Here is a 19,263-nt window from a genome sequence, read left to right as displayed (position 1 = left end):
ATGTCAAAATTGATAGACTACTAAAAAATCTATTACTACCTAGAAACTGAAGGCAATTAAGAAAAATGCTGATAAAAAAAAATATACTGATAAAAATTATCCATATTGAACCTTAAAAATATGGTCCATCATCAGTTCGAAACTAGATTACACCATTTTCTACGAATAAAGTGAAAATCTTTAAAATGTTAAAGTTAATGAAATATTTTAAAAAACTATTACTAATTAAAAACTGCAGCCGATTACGAAAACTAATCTGCTACTGATAAAAGATATTCATATTGAACCTGAAAAGCCTGATCCATAATCAGTTCGAACATAGGTGTCATAACTTTCCAGGAATAGAGCAAAAATTTTTAAATGTCAAATTAACCAATTTTCATTAAAAATCTATCACTACTCAAATAGTGAAATCAACCAAGAAAAATGTTGTGTATATAAATTATCCATCTTGAACCAATCAGGCATAATCCATAACAAGTTCAAATCTAGATGTCACCATTTTTCCAGAAACAAAGCGTAAACCTTTCTAACATCTAAATGAATGGTATACATTAGAAAATTTTATCACTACTCAGGAAGTAAAACTTATCGAGAAAAGTGTTGTGCATAAAAATTATGATTTTGTTACAAAAAAATTTTGTAACTAAAAAAGTAAAAAAAGGTGGACATAAATTTTTATGTGGGAGCCACAAACTTTCAAAATACCATAAATCACCAGAGTAGATTTCAAATATTCCTGCTGACTACACTAAGATATTTCACTCTGCTTTCACAATAAAAAGTTTGGTTTCAAAACAACTTTTTGAACCAATTAGCCGTTCACAGTTATTATCTTGTGTATTAGAACTTAACTAATCTTAACCCAAACTCAACACTACAAATTTTTATTCAAAGATCAACCACAACATAATACAAAAAGAAATTTTTTACTCATTTTCTTTGAAAAAATCTGTATCAATTATAAAAAGTTTACTTTCAAAATAGATGCTCCAATTACGATTTTCTTAAGTACTTATTCGCACGAAATGTTATTAATAACATGACATTTGTAGAAAATCCACGCAGAAAAAGTTTTTGTAGAACTATAAAAAGCCAATGCCCCTAGGGGTGTAATTTGATGACGAGATTATCTTGACGAAATTGCGTTTAATAGAAGGTTCGACTACAACACGAAAGAATCTCAAAGAACTCTATATTGTCTCACTCACGCAATGTTTTCTTTTACGAAACGGCGAAACCGTGAAATCATTTCCCATACAGATCAAATCGTCTTGTTACTTCTTTTCGATTAAATTCTTTCAAATCGCAAAATAAACCAAAACAACCCATTATTATTTACTATTAAATTGTTATTTATTACCCCGGTATGGTAATGGGATTTTCGCATTTCTCGTTACGTTTAAAAATAATAACACTCTGAAATGCCAGGTTTAATCCTCCAATAGTTCTCAATATCTTCTTTACCATCGTACTCATCGTACTTTCTATCACGAAGAAGATACTTCGACCTTGAGAAGTAGGCGGCAGTATTCACGTCGTCTCCGATGAGATATTCTCCTCCCATGGTGAATATCTTCGATAGAATATCGAAGTATGGAGGATGATTAGCTTAGGGTCCATTATCTCGAGGTACCGGTTTACTATTCTAGGTAATTTAACTCGGATTGAAGCGAAATGCCACATCATTCGACGTGTTTCGACGATCTCAAATCATTTTTGTCTAATTCAAATGTTAATTAATATAATACTAACGTAATTTACAGTTAATTTTCTTGGGACAACGAACTTGTTTCTTCTTTGTGCTTTTTAGCGTGCCTTCGTGAGACTTATAGTAGTACCTATAGGTTGTTATAACGTTATGCGACATTCGTTCGCATCCGCTTCCTCTTACGACTTCCCATCCACATTCCCATGGTTTTATATCGACAACTAAGTTACCGCGTAATAATTTAACGGTATATGTGTCTGAATAAAGTAGCAATCTCGGTTTACTAACCTCGTTTTATTTTCAACCGTAATTTATTTATTGGTTGCGAGTTCGTTTTCTTTTAACTTAACGTTCACGATTCGTCCTTCAAGAAAAAAACGTAAAAAAATGTATACGGCAAATTGAGAAACTTCGACTTGTCTTAACCGCATCTTCAACTTTGTGAAAGCTGTAATTTCCGTGTCAAGTTTTAACAAAGCGATTGGAAATTTTTAAACAATTATCGATGTAAATTATGATGATCGTATAAGAATGGGATGAGCAATAAACGATGCGGTTCATTGTAATAATGTGGAGGTTAAAATGATCTCATCAAACTAAAAAAGAGTTTATTTGAAATAGTATTTTAAAGACTGGAGTGAAACTTAGAAAGTGGATAACGCGTAAATATCGAAACTGTCCCATATGAAGAGAAATGCAATAACAAGAAGTGAATACGGTATATGCTGTAAGACGTGATGAGACTTAAAAGAATTGTTTGAATTAAAAAATGTTGCGAAATTTGCACTAAACATCTATTCGTAAAAGGATCTGCAAGAAAACGTGCTAAAACTGGTTGCGGAGAAATCTAGGATGATTCCAATACCAACGAAACTAGAAGACACGACTTCTTCTCGTTGTGAAGTTGCAAACAACCCGGTGGTAATTTGTATCGCAAGATCTACGTGGGAACCAATCTTTAAATTATATAATTGGATTAAGTGAAAATATTGATTAAAAAAATGATTTTATAAATTTATGGAGTTGGTTTTATTATAGACAATTCAATACCCACCAACGCATGAACACACGGTGTATGACATAAAATACAGGTCATCTCACACAATGGCGTGTTTTCTTTGTAAAGAGTTTGCTCTGCAATACGGTCCGTTGGTTGAATGTACCCGTAGCATCACTGTTCCGTTGTTCCTTACCCACTTTCACTGGTAATGCCTTTGTTTTTGCTTTAAAAGTACATCATCAAACTTAAAACTACTATAGAGTAAAATTAGTTATTGCATTTCATAACTTTGATCCATTTCGCTTCGTTTCAAAGGCTTCTTTTATGGTAATTTGTGTTAATTTGTAATTCATATCATATAAATATCTCAATTGATTTTTGAGATCCAATTTTTTAAATGTGACACTATTTATCTAACTTACAAGATTTAATACACAGTATGTCCGTAAAGTAACGGTAATTATTATTATTATAACTGTAAGGTTTTACTACTTCAAATTAGTCATGATAAAAATAGCAGTAGCTATAACTAACTATGGTAACCAATTAGTTTAAATAATTCCATGAGTGTCAAAAACTGGTTTAGTAAAGCTTCTTGAAATGTGGTGGCGCGCCACACTTCATAACTTAAGAACTAGCTTAACTCTAGGACTCTAACCGACCTAGAGTTAAGCTAAATCTTAAGATATGAAGTGAGTGTAGAGAGTGAAACACATAATATTCGATATGGTAGGACGTAAAAGAAGTAAACTATTAGAGGAATTAGATTTTATGCTACTGCAATAAAAACATTACATGAAAGTCGATTAAAAAGAAAATATATACACAAATTACAACACTTTAAGATAAGATAAAGACATGTAAAGGGTAGGTATACAATTCAATATGCATTGTTATAATTTAAGAACACATCTATGGTATAGAAACTGTGGTTAATTTATAGTTTTTTCACTTCTTTGGCAAACTGTTTGGACTCTAAGGCGTGGTAATTTGGTATCTTGTTATACAATTTTGGGCCACGTAGTTTTGGGTTGTGTTGGTGCTGTGATATGATATTTAGGTTGCATAATGATCTGATTGTTTTTTTTGAAGGGTGAAGATACAAACTGAGTCCGATGCCATACCCCAGAACAGTATTCCATAACTTGCAACACCTTGAAAATTTGCAAAAATAAGCTATCTTTGCTGCTTAGTGAGTTGCGACCATTTTCATTCTCCTGATATATATTGCACTGGCTAATTTGAGGTCTTAAATCACGAATGGCTCACTGGGCCTACGTAGCAATAATCCGACCCACGCATGGTCACCTATGTTTCACTGGTTTGATGGCCAAAAACAAATTATAAGATAGCACACAACAGGTGGCACAAATCCAGCGATTAGTATATCTTAATATAACAGGTGCAATGAGACCTTGTACGTCGGTCTCACACCATTTCATTTATACATACAAAAGGAGGCAGCTTTAAGTGCCTTATTACTGAAAACATGCTCCTCACTCAAGTTGATGTAGGATAACCTCAGACGACATCTCGAAATCCTCAAGGACCCATGTCTAAATGGACCACTTGACTGAAATTATAACGAACCTTATAAGCGAAAAGTATGATAACTCCGTCGCAAAACAAAACCAAAGAGGTTTTATGCCTTAGCAAAGGGGATCTAAGATCGCTCTCAGGCTTCCTGATCGGCCATGCACCCTTAAGATACCATCTTTTCCACATTGGACAAGCTGAGAATCAAACTTGTCGAGTTTATAACGACGAGTCAGAGACTGCTGAACATATTCTACTGTGTGAATGCATCGCCAGAGGCCGCCTAAGACAATATTTTCGGTAAAATACGCCTGACACCTACGATATAAAGGGACAAGACCTTGGAGCAGCTGGCCAAGACAGCAAATGTATCAAAGACATACATTTGCTCTAAACTTTTGAAGGGCTTAAGTTACAATAGATCTTATAGGTCGCGGTGACGAAAGGGAAATAGTTACAGTATTTTTTTAATACATAAGAACCACATGAGAAATACTCAGAATTTTATGTAGAATTCATAAATACAACAAAAAACCTTATCTTAATTTTGCATCACCCCCCCAAAATATAACATAAATGTCTTTTTTTCTAGAACAACATGCCTCGAATTTTTATCGAATTGATTCTATCTATTTTTCATATTATGTCATGAAGTTTTTTTAAGAGTCTGTTTTTTTAAGTTTTATGTCCGAGAGTTTCGTTGTTATTTCTAGATAAGCAGATATAATTCAATAATTGTCTGTTCTGTTGATAAATTTTTGTGGTAGCAGTTCTTGTCTTTCGTTATTGGTGTGATGTTTGTCCGTTCATATAGCTTCTTATTTTGTATGTTGTGTAGTGGATTATTCGGATGGCCTCATCTTTGTTATAACCTTCAAGCATCTTCCTTCCGCTTTATTAATAATGTCAAGGTTTGTTTCGTTGCACTCTCAGTTAGGACATGTCCATAATCCAACACAGGTCTGACTATTGCTTTGTAGATGTTAAGCTTCAAAAGTGTTTTGCTCTCCTTATTGCTTCGAGTTGTTTTTCTTTGCGGTGGTTTTTAAGATATTTATTTGATGTTTTCCGATGGTTTTAATTTACCCTGTTCTATTTGGATGTAGAGAGAGTTCTCTTTGATGTTGTGGTACGGTAGTAAGAGCTGGAATTTGGAACGGTTGGATTATAGTCTCCATTTGAGTATCTAGGCAAGTGTTTCGTTGTAAAATGTCTGCATTTTTTTTATTTATGCTTCAATTAGGATTTTTGCGTGGGTGACCAATGTCGTGTAGTCTACGTATTGTGGGATATATCGATTTGGGTCGAAGAGGGAATGGTTTGGGAAATAAATATCGAAACAGTAATTATTGTATAGAGTAGGTGATAAAGGGGGGCTTTAAGGAACGTCTCGGCAGAAAACTGGTCAGAATATGTACTGTTAACTTTTATACGCAAGTATCGGTCATTTAAAAAGTCAGATTCTTATCAGATATGGGTTTACATTTAGAAGATTTATTTTGTAAATTATTGCCTTATGCCACACGCGGTCAAAAACCTTGTTGATGTCGAAGGAAACTGCTGCTGTGCGTTTATTTTGTAAGTGTGCTGTTTCGATGTTGTTGTACAAGATGGAAAGAGGAAGCGAGGTAGAGTTTTGCGGTTTGAACCCGAATTGGTATATGGGAATTTTTGAATCTACAATGTTTAGGATTCTTGCGTTGATTAAACTTTCGTATATCTTTCCGATCTTTCGGAAGGCTAATGGGGTGGTAGTGTTTGAGATTTGAATATTTGGTATTAGGTTTTTGTATTGTAATGATGGTTCCAAATTTCCACGCACAAGGTTATATTTGTGCCTATAGGCAATAATTGCGGAATCTACGTATACATATAGTTGTGAGTCTTCGGATCTAGTTTTTTTAAAGTAAGTTTTGTTATCAGGTCACGCCCAGGTGTGGTTTTTCCTCTATGAATATGTATATAGTATTCGACTTCGCTAATATCTGAGAAAGAATTGATATGTATGGGTGCTCTTAAATAGCCTGCGTAACAATTATAGATAAAATTGTGATCTTCTTTGTTGAATCATGAGTTTTCTCTCGGTGTGGATGTGTCTAGAAAATATTCTGCCATAGCGTTGCATTTCTATAGGTCAGATACTAACTCGGCGTTGTTGTACTTTAGTGTTGGAATCGGGCAGGATTTCTTGTATTTGATGATTTTCTTAATCTTGTTCCAGTATGAACGCCCATCGTCTTCCTTAATTTCTGAACAAACTTGTAACCATTATAACGCAAACCTTTGAGTGAGTTTAATGCATTCGAAATCATTTCAGATAGTTAACGCAATACTTCATAGTTAACAGTAAAATAATACCATAAGGTCATCGGCTTTAAATTTTCTATACACGATTAAAATGCCGGTGGCGCAACTAATATTATAATTGTCACATCAACCGCAAATGCCGTATATAAACTCACCTAACTCCTCTACCCCTTTATTCTATTATAAAAAACGATACCAAATGGAGATATTTCTTCCATTAATTCAATTAATTTTAAATTATTTCACCTTTTTTGTTACAATTGAAAAAATAAAATAAAACAAAACGAATTTATTGAAAGAAAGTTTTCAGTTTTAGCTTTCGCTTTCATTAATATTCAATCGATCTATTAGTACAGATGCATTTCACCTATTATGTACATACGCATTATGGGAAAAACAGTCCGTTTGTCGCATTTATTACCACGGTTATCAACTCACTTTCTATGACAATATCATCCATTAAGGTCGAAAGAGATTTCTCTATGACCGACAACAAAACTAATAAAAAGGAATTCTGTTTCGTGGTTAATTAGTGGCAAATTTTGGTTTGTAAATTCTTCGATTAAAATTATAAATTAGAAATGAGCATTGAAATTTTCTTAACTGCTCCACTTGGTATTGTGTTTGTATGTATATCAGGTTCTGACCTAAAAAAAACTCACAACAGCACGGTAAAAGTTTTATCGGTGTTATCAACGTTGAAAAAAGAAATAATGAAGAAAGTGGCTTAAAATAGCTTTTTTCCTACTTAGATTTCCATTCTAATTACGTTAAATGATATCTTTTAAAAATAAATTTAAAATATATGTTAACCTGGATTTGAATTTAAGTTCATCCTGTGTTTTGTTAACAGTAAAAATAGGAAGCTTACAATTATCTCTTAACAAAATAAAATATACAAGTCACGGGCAATGATCTCCTCTGTATACATAATATAGAATCGTTCGGGATTGCGGAATAGAGATAATTAGTTTTAACGGTGATTTTTTTATTTAAAACGATCCCATTTTTAACAGTTAATAGGTCTATTTAGTCCTTCAACTTCCTTAATAGATATTTCTATTTTTTCTTGAAACTCATTATATTTAGCTTCGTTATATTGAAAAAGCGTCGGCGTTTATAGATAAAAGTCAATTACAACCTACAACCTTTTAATTATAGATGTATGATTAACCATTTCTTAATATTTTTAAATATTAGTCATCTCGACCCACAAGGTTTTAATTACTTTGCTCAACTAAAATAAATAAATTAATACAAGTTTGTTTTACTAATTAGTAAGTGCACGGGCCTAAATACACTCTTGGGACTTAATTAACCACTTTTTAATGTCTAAAAACTTCACCCACTGGAAAAGTACCATAATGTAGCAACCTTGTGACTCAAAAAGGAACTCGCACTTCTTATAAATGGGTTTACGTGTTAATTTGCAAGTATAAGGACACGTTTCGAGATTGGTTAGAGTTGTTTTTTAAAGGTCATTTAAGATTTAGTATTAGATCATGTGGTTCTTCAAGAAAAAAATATTATTAATATTAATATAAATGCGTACTCATCTTTAAGAGGTGTACTTATTGTTAGTTAGGCACTGCTTCAAGTAGTATATGTATTCAAGTAGTAAAAGGTAAACATAAGCAAGTAATTCAAAGACGTACTTTGTATCTCAAAAACTAATTGAGATATCCATATGAAATGAAAAGCATTTTAAAGCATATTTAATCCGGTTTAAGTGTTACAAGAATAAATTTTTAACTGCAACACATTTTTAAATTTAATTCTGTATGTTAAATCTTGTTATTTAGATAACAGGTGTCAAATTAAATAATCGTGTCTTAATAAGGTGGCGGGAATAGATAATATAGGTCTGGAGTTACTAAAGAAGGGTGGGGATAAGTTGAAGAAAGAGATGTAGGAATCATATAAGCAAAAAGTAGTATTCGCTCTAAAAATATACTTAAAAATGCCTAAGAAAGGAAGCAGAAGATAAATTGGAAGAGGAAGAAGTGGCCATTCGACTCACCAAGCAGACACAAGACCAACATTTATTCATATAATCAGAACATTAATAGATAAAATAATGGAAATGGGTAAGGACATGTACCTAGCATTTGTGGACCTAACAGCAGTTTTTGAAAGAGTACCAAAAGAAGAAATATGGAAATCCTTAAGAGCGTTATATATAAACAAAAAATTACAAAGAACAATTGAAAGTGTATATAGTAGTGGTGGAACGGATATCCGGCAACTATCCGGTATCCGGCCTATCTGGCCATTTTTTAAATCCGGCCGGGTAGTTGCCGGATATGAAAACCCTATTACTTAGTACTCCACACTGAGAGAAATATATTCTTGAACGAAGATTATTACTCTTGGCTCAAGCTTATCATATTCTTGTATATCCACAAGAAGATCATTTTGTTGAGTGAAGAAAAACCACATATTCTCAAAGCAAGTATACAAATATTTTTGATTCTGAAGAAAATGAATTCTTAGTGAAAGTAAATCAATAATCTTGAAAAAGAGTATCAGTGTTGCGTCAACAACCCCATTTTCGTATCGAGAATAGATTTCTTAGGTCAAGAATAACGTATCTTTCTTTTTATAAAACTTATTCATGTAACAACAATCTTGTATAATTCCTCATTTGAGTATTATAAATTATTGATGCAAGAATGAATTTTTTGTTACAAAAAATTGATATTCTTCGATGCTAAGAATATTTCTATTTTTAAAACAAAAAAATATTTTTGTTTTAAGAGTATCTTATACTTGTTCCTAAGAAATACATTCAAGAATAAATTTTTCTTTCCCTCAGTGCACCATTCACAGGAATTAGTATCTCTTTTAGGTATTGGATACTGCAGATAATAATCAAGTTCAACCCAAATAGGTCTTTTTTCATTGAATACAACTTTATTTATATCAGGTTTGTCATCAACAACCTTTTTGTAACAATCCCAATACGATATATAAAATCTCTTGTTGCAGTTTCGTCTAGTTTTCTTCTCTTCGTTTGTAATTCATCATCACATTCGTTACTAACAGAACTGTCGCTGTTATTACTTTCGATTATTAGTTAAAGCATCCTCTTTTTAATGCAACAAGCCGTTTTGAAAAATCGCTTTTAGTTTTTGAGAAATAAATAATCGACAATTTAATGTATAAAATTTTATGTATAAAATCCATTTCTTGGAATATACGTATGAAAATGTCCCAAAGTGTTAATAAAAGTGTCCTCTTTCCAATGAACCAACACGTTTTGAAAAATAACTTTAAGTTTTTGAGAAAACAATATTTGAAGTTTTTATAAAATTTTCGATGTTGCAATTTTTATCGATAACTTTCAAAATTCGCTATTAAATTAATTTCTTGAAGGATCCTTGTGGAAATATCACCAATTATTAATTATAGTATCCTCTTTTTAATGCAAACAGCCGTTTTGAAGAATCACTTTTAGTTCTTGAGAAATAAATTTTTGAAATAATCAACAGTTTTTTCGAATTCTGCAATTTTCGCCGATTAAGTTTTAAAAATTCGTATAAAATCCATTTCTTGGAATATGAGTATGAAAATGTCCCAAAGTGTTAATAAAAGTATCCTCTTTCCAATAAACCAACACGTTTTGAAAAATTACTTTTAGTTTTTGAGAAAACAATATTTGAAGTTTTGATAAAATTTTCGATGTTGCAATTTTCATCGATAATTTTCAAAATTCGCTATAAAATTCATTTCTTGAAGGATCCTTGTGGAAATATCACCAATTATTAATTAAAGTATCCTCTTTTTAATGCAATAAGTCGTTTTGAAAAGTCGCTTTTAGTTTTTGAGAAATAAATGTTTGAAATGATCGCCAATTTTTTCGAATTTTGTATTTTTCGCAGATTATGTTTTAAAAATTCGTATAAAATCAATTTTCTGGAATAGGAGTATGAAAATTTCCCAAACTGTTAATAAAAGTGTCCTCTTTTCAATGAACCAACACGTTTTGAAAAATAACTTTTAGTTTTTGAGAAAACAATATTTGAAGTTTTTAAAAAAAATTTGATGTTACAATTTTGATCGATAACTTTCAAAATTCGCTATAAAATTTATTTCTTGAAAGATCCTTGTGGAAATATCACCAATTATTATTTAAAGTATCCTCTTTTTAATGCAATAAGTCGTTTTGAAAAGTCGCTTTTAGTTTTTGAGAAATAAATGTTTGAAATGATCGCCAATTTTTTCAAATTTTGTATTTTTCGCCGATTATGTTTTAAAAATTCGTATAAAATCCATTTCTTGGAATATGAGTATGAAAATGTCCCAAAGTGTTAATAAAACTGTCCTCTTTCCAATGAACCAACACGCTTTGAAAAATAACTTTTAGTTTTTGAGAAAACAATATTTGAAGTTTTTATAAAATTTTCGATGTTGCAATTTTCATCGATAACTTTCAAAATTCGCTATAAAATTCATTTCTTGAAGGATCCTTGTGGAAATATCGCCAATTATTAATTAAAGTATCCTCTTTTTAGAGTTGCTTCGTTAATTAAATCAGCATCAAAAAAGTTCATTTTGTATCTTGGATCCAAATAGTAATAATAAAAAAATATAATAATAAAATAATAAATAATAAGTTAACATATCTTATCAGCTTTCTTATTAATTTCATTTAAATTCTATTAAAATGTGGCAATGTAGGGTATCACTTCAAAAATGTACCAGAATTTATAACCATAATGGCCGGATAGATATTCCGGATAACCGGATATCCGGCCGGAGGGGTTGCTGAATATCCGGTATCCGGGTTTTCGCAAAATCACTATCCGTTCAATCACTAGTATATAGTAAGGTAAAAGGGTGTGTCAGGCTAAATGGAGAAATGTCCAAACACTAATACCATTACTATTTGTGATTTTTATGGATCAAATAATTAAGAAGTCTAAAACAAGAACAAGACTTTCCACAATAGGTTATTACAAATTAACACCAAAGATCTTTAACCTGGTGTATGCAGACGATATAATGCTGATAGCAAGTACGAAAACAGAATTACCAAGAAAAATTGCCTCTTCGAAAACCTGTTTGGGTGAAAAGGGAATGCAAATAAACATAGGGAAAATCAAGATTATAGATATAACTAAAGGGGAAAAGGATAAAAACATAAATATGATGATAAGTGAGGAGAGACTGGAAATTGTGGATAAATTTGAATACTTGGTCACCATTTTTACTGAGAATGGAACAATAGACAGAGAAATAGAATGAATCTAATTCGAGCAAGAACTGAAGGCGAGCCGACACTACAATTGGCGATATTCGATAAAAAATTTCTACTAGCATCTTCTTTAGGATTGCTCAAAGATGAAAAGTTAAATTCTTCCAATAACGCAACGAAGTTAACAACGGATACTAACCACCTGTTTTAAAATGTAAGTATTTTAAGAACCTCTTCTGCACTCTCTCGAACATGAGCTGGTGAGAAGTATAACAAGGATACCAAACCAGGAAACCATATTACAATTTAGTACGAACAAACGCATAGAAAATTACTGTTAATTCGGCTACGTTGTTAAATTGGTTACATTGTCTGATGATAAAACTCAATGCACCAGAGGCTGACTTTACTATAGCGTTAACATGGTCTTTGAATTGCAACTGGTCATCGAATAAGACACTCAGATCTCGAATAGCGTATTGCTTCAGCTCCCACATAATAGTTAAACGTTATTGGGTTATTACACCTTGTGATACGACAACGCATTTTGCTATATTAAGATCAATTCCATTCTGTACAGACCAGGAACTGATCATGTTCAGATTGCGCTGCAACATAACACAGTCTTCAGGGAATGTTACACCTTTAAGTCATCGGCGTAAACAAGCACATTACAATCAAGTCGTTGTAATAGATCATTCAGATAAACATTGATAAGAAGGGGACCTAGGTTGGAACCCCGTGGAACACCAGAGCCAGCAGTGAACGTATCAGATTGGAGAGATAAAATCCTCCGTAGATCATAGATAAATCCAAGCCTGCAGAGTTTAGAAAGAAGTATTCCATGATCTAATCTATCTAATGCCTTTCTAAAATCTGTGTAAATTATATCAACTTGTTGTCGTTTATCCATGTGCTCGCTGATGAACTGCGTTACCTCTGCTAAATTAGTCATAGTTGAACGACCAGTCATAAATCCGTGCTGATGATCAGATGTATATAGGCAAACAAAGTAGCTCATTTTGGAGTATAGTAATATCTCGAAGACCTTTGAGCAATTGTTCAAAATGCTAGTAGGTCGGTACTTTTCAATACTAAATCTGTCTCCATTTTTAAAAACCGACGTTATCCGAGTTTTTTTCCATGTTGCAGGAAATGTTTTAGTTTTTAAGCATAAATTGAATATAAAGGTTAAAGGTCTGCTGAGGAAGGGTGCACAATCTTTAATAATAAAACTTTTTCCTACTTCCTCGTCTGAAAGTGGAATAATGTAGGGATCCAGGACTGTTGACTTGCTGGTTACAGTTATTGATAGTTGTTGGTGCAGGAAGGCCTGCACATTCCCAGGGGATCAAAGATCTCGAAACCAGCAAAGGTCATACAGCCTGGAATACGCAATTACGTGGTAAATTGCGTATTCCTTTTGGTTCACGTAACGCCAGAAATGTTTGGGGTCGGTGGATATACAATTTTCGGTATTCACGAGATAATAATAATAATAATAATAATAATTATTATTTATTGTGCCAACACATGATACAACAAACCAAAAAAAAACAAATACAATTCATAATATTCAATAAAAAAAATACAAATCTATAAAATAATTAAATTAATCAATAATAACTCAATTAGATATATTAGCACAAATGGTGAAAGAACAGATAAAAATCTGGTTTAACTTCCACCGTGAGACAAAAAAAAAAAAAGAATAAACAAACAAAATAAAAATGCATAATATAAAATAAAAAATAGAAAAAACTGAGCAATAATGAAACTTATTTACATAGTACCAAATTTCATAATCATTAAAACAAAACTAACCAAGCACGAAAAACCTATAGTCGACCATACAACCTGTCTCGCAACACTAAAAATCTAAATTTCGCGATAGAGCCAGCACACCTCACGGAATCAGGGATCACGTTCCACATCCTAGCCACTTGATACGAAAACGATTGCTTAAATTTGGTAGATTTGTGCCTAGGAATGGTAACACAGGAACGATGCCTCAAATTAAGGTGGTGAACATCAGTCCTGAACTTTATTTTATTAACCAAATAAGGAGGCTTCCCATGAAATAACACTGAATATACCAGACACAGATAGTGAATAGTGAATCTCTGTCCCATATTCAGCCACCTACAGAGCAATAGCTTATCAGAAATATGCTCTCTACGCCCGATACCATAAATAAAACGTAAGCAAGAGTTTTGAACTACTTGCACCCTACGAGCACTGTCATACGATAAACACGGACTAAACACAGCACTACAATAATTAAAATGGGAAAGAACTAGTGAATCACACAAGAGTCGTTTCAATTCACAAGAAAGAATATTCCTGTTACCATAAAGCGTCTTCAACGATCCAAATGCCCTACCACAAAGCATACTCACATGACCACAAAAAGACAGCTGCTCATCAATCACCACACCCAGGCTTCTAACAGAAGTTTCAAATATTAATGGCTGATTTAAAATATCAATATTAATGTTAACTCTATCAACATGTAACGCACCCCTTTTGGTAAACAAGATACCTTGCGTTTTATTAGGATTAATCAGCAATGAATGTTGCTCAATGCGAGCACACAGTTGCTGCAATTCACCAGTTACTCGACTACATACATCCGGCAGCTCATGTGGAAAGAAGCTACAGTACAGCTGCCCATCATCCGCGTACAAATGATACGACAGGGCACTTAAATCAGAAAACAAATTACAAGTAAAAATTGTGAAAAGTATGGGACCCAAGATGGACCCCTGTGGCACACCAGATGCAATTGCCATAGAAGACGAGATTATACCATTCACCCTAACTGACTGCCGCCTATCCTGAAGATAATTCCGAAACAACTCAACAGCCGCACCACTAATTCCAATGTAATGTAAGATTGACAGCAATAGATCATGATTTAAAATGTCAAAAGCCTTAGTGAAGTCCAAAAGAATCAACATTGTCGACCTTCCCTCATCAAGAGACCTAAAGACGTCATCAGTAAGGTCCAACAGCGCAGCAGCACAGCTATAGTGTCTTCTAAAACCCGATTGTCTGTCAGGTAGAATATTATTCTCATTCAAGTGGCCACAAAGCTGTTCAACAATCACTCTCTCAAGTACCTTGGACAACGCTGGAAGTATTGTCACAGGCCGTAAATCCTTCAGAACCTTTACAGATTTTGTCTTTGGTACTGGAGTTACAAGACCATACTTCCAGGCAGATGGAAATACAGACTCCCGGAGACAGACATTAAATATGTGACACAAAACGTCAAGTATGCGAGGACAGCACAACCTTATCATATCCAAAGAAATCCCATCAGAACCAATACCACCTGATTTTAAGGATGATAACAAATTCTCAATTTTATTAGCTGAGACAGGCTCAAGCGTCAAGTCACCATTCACACTACCCATCCTATTGTCACGATAATAACTCAACAAATCCTGATTAGGAGGAACCAGAACATTTTGAGCAGAATCAACAAAAAATTTATTGACCATTTCAGGATCAGTTAAGCTACCCGGCAAAACAGCAGAAGATGAATTAATAACATTGTATCTTTTTAAGCGCTTCCATAAGTTACGAGAGTCACTTGTGTTACAGTTTTGTTCAAGAAAAACACGATTATCAGATGAGACTGATAATCAGAATCAATTGCATCCTTGGCTAAACGATGCAATCTAACATATTTATCGTAGTATGGTAGTTGTTTAGATCTCTTCCACTTCTTAATATACTATCTCTTTACTTTCAATAGACCTTTAGTACTTTCAGTAAACCATAGAGAAAATTTCGACGGCGACAAGGAATATTTGGGTACATGTTTGTCAATAACGTTATAGATGTTATAGTAATATTTTTCCACAGCAGCGAAACATCAGAAGGTATAAGAAGGTATAAGCTGTAATAATAAATATGCTGATCGAGAAATAGGCACATTTACCAACGACTACATCAATCAGCGGGGCAAGATTTGAAATATCGGACACATCACAGTTGAACAATTTGATTTGCTGACTGCACGCAATAAGAACGCCACCACAAGTCTTCTATCCACGAGACGGTGATTACGATGATTTCTAATTACATTAAATGTAGTAGGCAGCAACTCAGAGTTTGTAGTGTATCAAAATCGGCAGAATTTGTAGCTGTGTATAATTGGTAAGTTTTTATTTGTAGTCTTTGCACATTTTGATAAAATAAACGAAGTGTGTGGGTCTTCCTGTTGGATCCTAATAGTTTTCCCTTTGGATAGTTCGGTCATTGTCAGATGATACAATTCTCGGTGGCCGCCTACTATTGTGATTCACATACTATTTAATTCTTATGTTCACCTCGCCATGGATCGAATTAGAAACAAAACTATAAGAGACGATTTAGAACAAATACGCTGATAATTCAAATAGAAAACAAATATGTATGGACACGGTATGGACTATAGACACCTAGTCAGAATGCCAAAAGAGTAATGGAAATGGCAATACTTGGAACACGAAGGAGAGGCAGGCCAAGGATAAAATAGGAGGATGGAATGCAGGAGATAATGTGCAAGAGAGGAGGAAGTGAAGAATATGACAAGGAACGGACGTAGTTTTAAAATATAGATAGAGAATCCCAACATCACCCCAACGCTGTAATGGCATCTAGGGGAAATGATAAAGAAGAGGAGTAACTCAATAAGTAATTGAGATACTGATATGAAATAAAGCATTTTAAAGCAAATTTAATCAAGTTTATGTGGCAAATTTGGTGGCAACGTATTTTCAAATTCAACTCTGTATATTAAATCTTGCACGTTAGATAAGTGTCGAATTTAAAAAATCGTATCTCAATAACTAATTGAGATATTGATATGAAGTAAAAAGCATTTTAAAGCAAATTGAATCAAGTTTAAGTGCCACAAAAATATTTTTTTAATTTCCATAAATTTGGTGGCAACGTATTTTCAAATTCAACTCTGTATATTAAATCTTGTACGTTCGATAAGTGTCGAATTTAAAAAATCGTATCTTAATAACTAATTGAGATATTGATATGAAGAAAAAAGTATTTTAAAGCAAATTTAATCAAGTTTAAGTGCCACAAAAATAATTTTTTAATATCCATAAATTTGATGGCAACATATTTTTAAATTCAACGCTGTATATTAAATCTTGTACGTTAGATAAGTGTCGAATTTAAAAAATCGTATCCCAATAACTAATTGAGATATTGATATGAAGTAAAAAGCATTTTAAACCAAATTTAATCTAGTTTAAGTGTCACTAAAATAACGTTTTTAATTTCCATAAATTTGGTTGCAATTTGTTTTTATATTCAAGTCTGTTCATTAAATATTGTAGGTTAGATATAAAATTTCAAATTTAAAACATCGTATCTTAATAACTAATTGGGATATTGATATGAAATTAAAAACATTTTGAAGCAAATTTAATCAAGTTTAAGTTCCACAAAAATAATTTTTTAATTTCCATAAATTTGGTGGCAACATATTTTTAAATTCAACTCTGGTATATTAAATCTTGTACGTTAGATAAGTGTCGAATTTAAAAAATTGTATCTCAATAACTAATTGAGATATTGATATGAAGTAAAAAGTATTTTAAAGCAAATTTAATCTAGTTTAAGTGTCACTAAAATAACTTTTTTAATTTCCATAAATTTGGTTGCAATTTGTTTTTATATTCAAGTCTGTTCATTAAATTTTGTAGGTTAGATATAAAATTTCAAATTTAAAACATCGTATCTTAATAACTAATTGGGATATTGATATGAAATTAAAAACATTTTGAAGCAAATTTAATCAAGTTTAAGTGCCACAAAAATATTGTTTTAATTTCCATAAATTTGGTGGTAACGTATTTTTAAATTCAACTCTGTATATTAAATCTTGTACGTTAGATAAGTGTCGAATTTAAAAAATCGTATCTCAATAACTAATTGACATATTGATATGAAGAAAAAAGTATTTTAAAGCAAATTTAATCTAGTTTAAGTGTCACTAAAATAACTTTTTTAATTTCCTCTGCATATTAAATCTTGTTAAAGTTAGATAAAAAAATCAATTTTAAAACATTTTATCACTTTTTAGTTTTAAAGCAGCATGGTTAATTAATAAATTAAGATTGAATTAATTATTATAATATATTTTCAATTAATTTTTAATTAAGATTTAATGATCCAAGAAAAATTTCTAGATTAAAACTTTTAAACAATAACGATTTATATCAACTTAGCTTTCTCCACAGTCCTTATGTGATTCTTTAGAAACATTTAAAATAAATTATGATGTCAAAACAGTTCAAGAAGATTTTTACACAAAATTCTTCTCAAAATAACCTTTGCCCCATATAGATAAATGCGGCTCTAAAAAATCGATCGTTCCTTATTGATGTTGCTAATGAAGTATTACTTGTTAAATCAAAATTATTCTTAAAACCAAATTGTTCAAACCGAATTATTCATCAAGTTCAAACGAAACCAAAGAGAGAGGAAAATACTGTTAGAATTAGAAAGAATTTACCGTGCGAAGAATCGCCGAAGAACTCGAAACTAATACAAATAAATATTTTTTTTATTAAAACAATCCCCTTACCATCACTGTTCTTATTATTACTTCCACATTCAGTATCTTCGCAATCATTTGCCGCATTAAAATTTCCAAACACTTCCCGACAACTCATAAACACCAACGTATACAAGCAGAATACTAAAATATTGTTCCTCATGATTCAAAAATGTGTATCACTAGAATTAATTGATTAAGTTCCGTTTAATCAAAATGTTTATGAATGAAACTTCACTCGAAATGAAAATAACACGTAATAAGTACATTGGCGTTAAGAACGCTGGTGTGAAACGTCGTCACCGTTTCATTCTTCGTGGTGAACTGGTTGGATTCGATGTACGTTTCGTGGTCTCAACTCTACTGTTGGGACGTCTGGGGAAATCTCTTCTCGCAACCTCAACACACACCTTCTCCTAAGCCAGGTAAATAAATCTATTCGTTGAGAAGAAGAAATTTATTAAAGCTTAATTAAAATATTTATTTGTTAGATTTTTTTGAATTAATCTTGATGAGGAAAGAAGAAAAATTTTAAGAATTTTTGTAGAAGAATTTTTTAAGTATCCTCTTCTTATCTATATTTATAGCATTTTGGCCCTCAACCATCAAGGTCCCTACGGACACAGAAAAGACCCTCTCCTTCCTTCAGGTCGACTTATACACTGCGTGGAACCGGTCTTTTAGGTTTTGTTACGTAATTTTCATTGTCTAAGCCTTGTCTCGAATTCGAATCGAAGACTAAACTAAAAAAAATTTCGAAACGTAGCCAAAACAACAGTTTTCTTTGCTCCCATTTCAACGACGAAATCGTTTTTAATCCCTTTTAAGCCATCATATTAAGAAATCGCTCTAAAATAATTTCGAAACGCGAAGAAAAGTATGATTCAAATTTGATGTTATTCGTAAATTTGGTATTATAAACCGCAATGCCGTTTGGAATT

At 32.3% G+C, this 19,263-nt stretch overlaps 1 protein-coding gene across 2 annotated transcripts in view; it reads right to left on the bottom strand.

The window, feature by feature from the left end:
• LOC111424621 (stranded at second) overlaps nt 1–18,689 on the bottom strand; it is a 54,444-nt gene extending 35,755 nt beyond the window's left edge. For both annotated transcript variants that reach the window (XM_023058231.2, XM_023058232.2), the window contains exon 1: nt 18,353–18,689. In XM_023058231.2, coding sequence (XP_022913999.2) covers nt 18,353–18,485 — 133 coding nt within the window. In that variant the 5' untranslated portion in view covers nt 18,486–18,689. The remainder of the gene's footprint in view (nt 1–18,352) is intronic.
• Nucleotides 18,690–19,263: the final 574 nt, after the last annotated feature.

Source organism: Onthophagus taurus, chromosome 7 (genome assembly GCF_036711975.1).
Source record: "Onthophagus taurus isolate NC chromosome 7, IU_Otau_3.0, whole genome shotgun sequence".
Lineage (NCBI taxonomy): Eukaryota > Metazoa > Arthropoda > Insecta > Coleoptera > Scarabaeidae > Onthophagus > Onthophagus taurus.
This window is presented reverse-complemented; position numbering and strand designations above follow the sequence as displayed.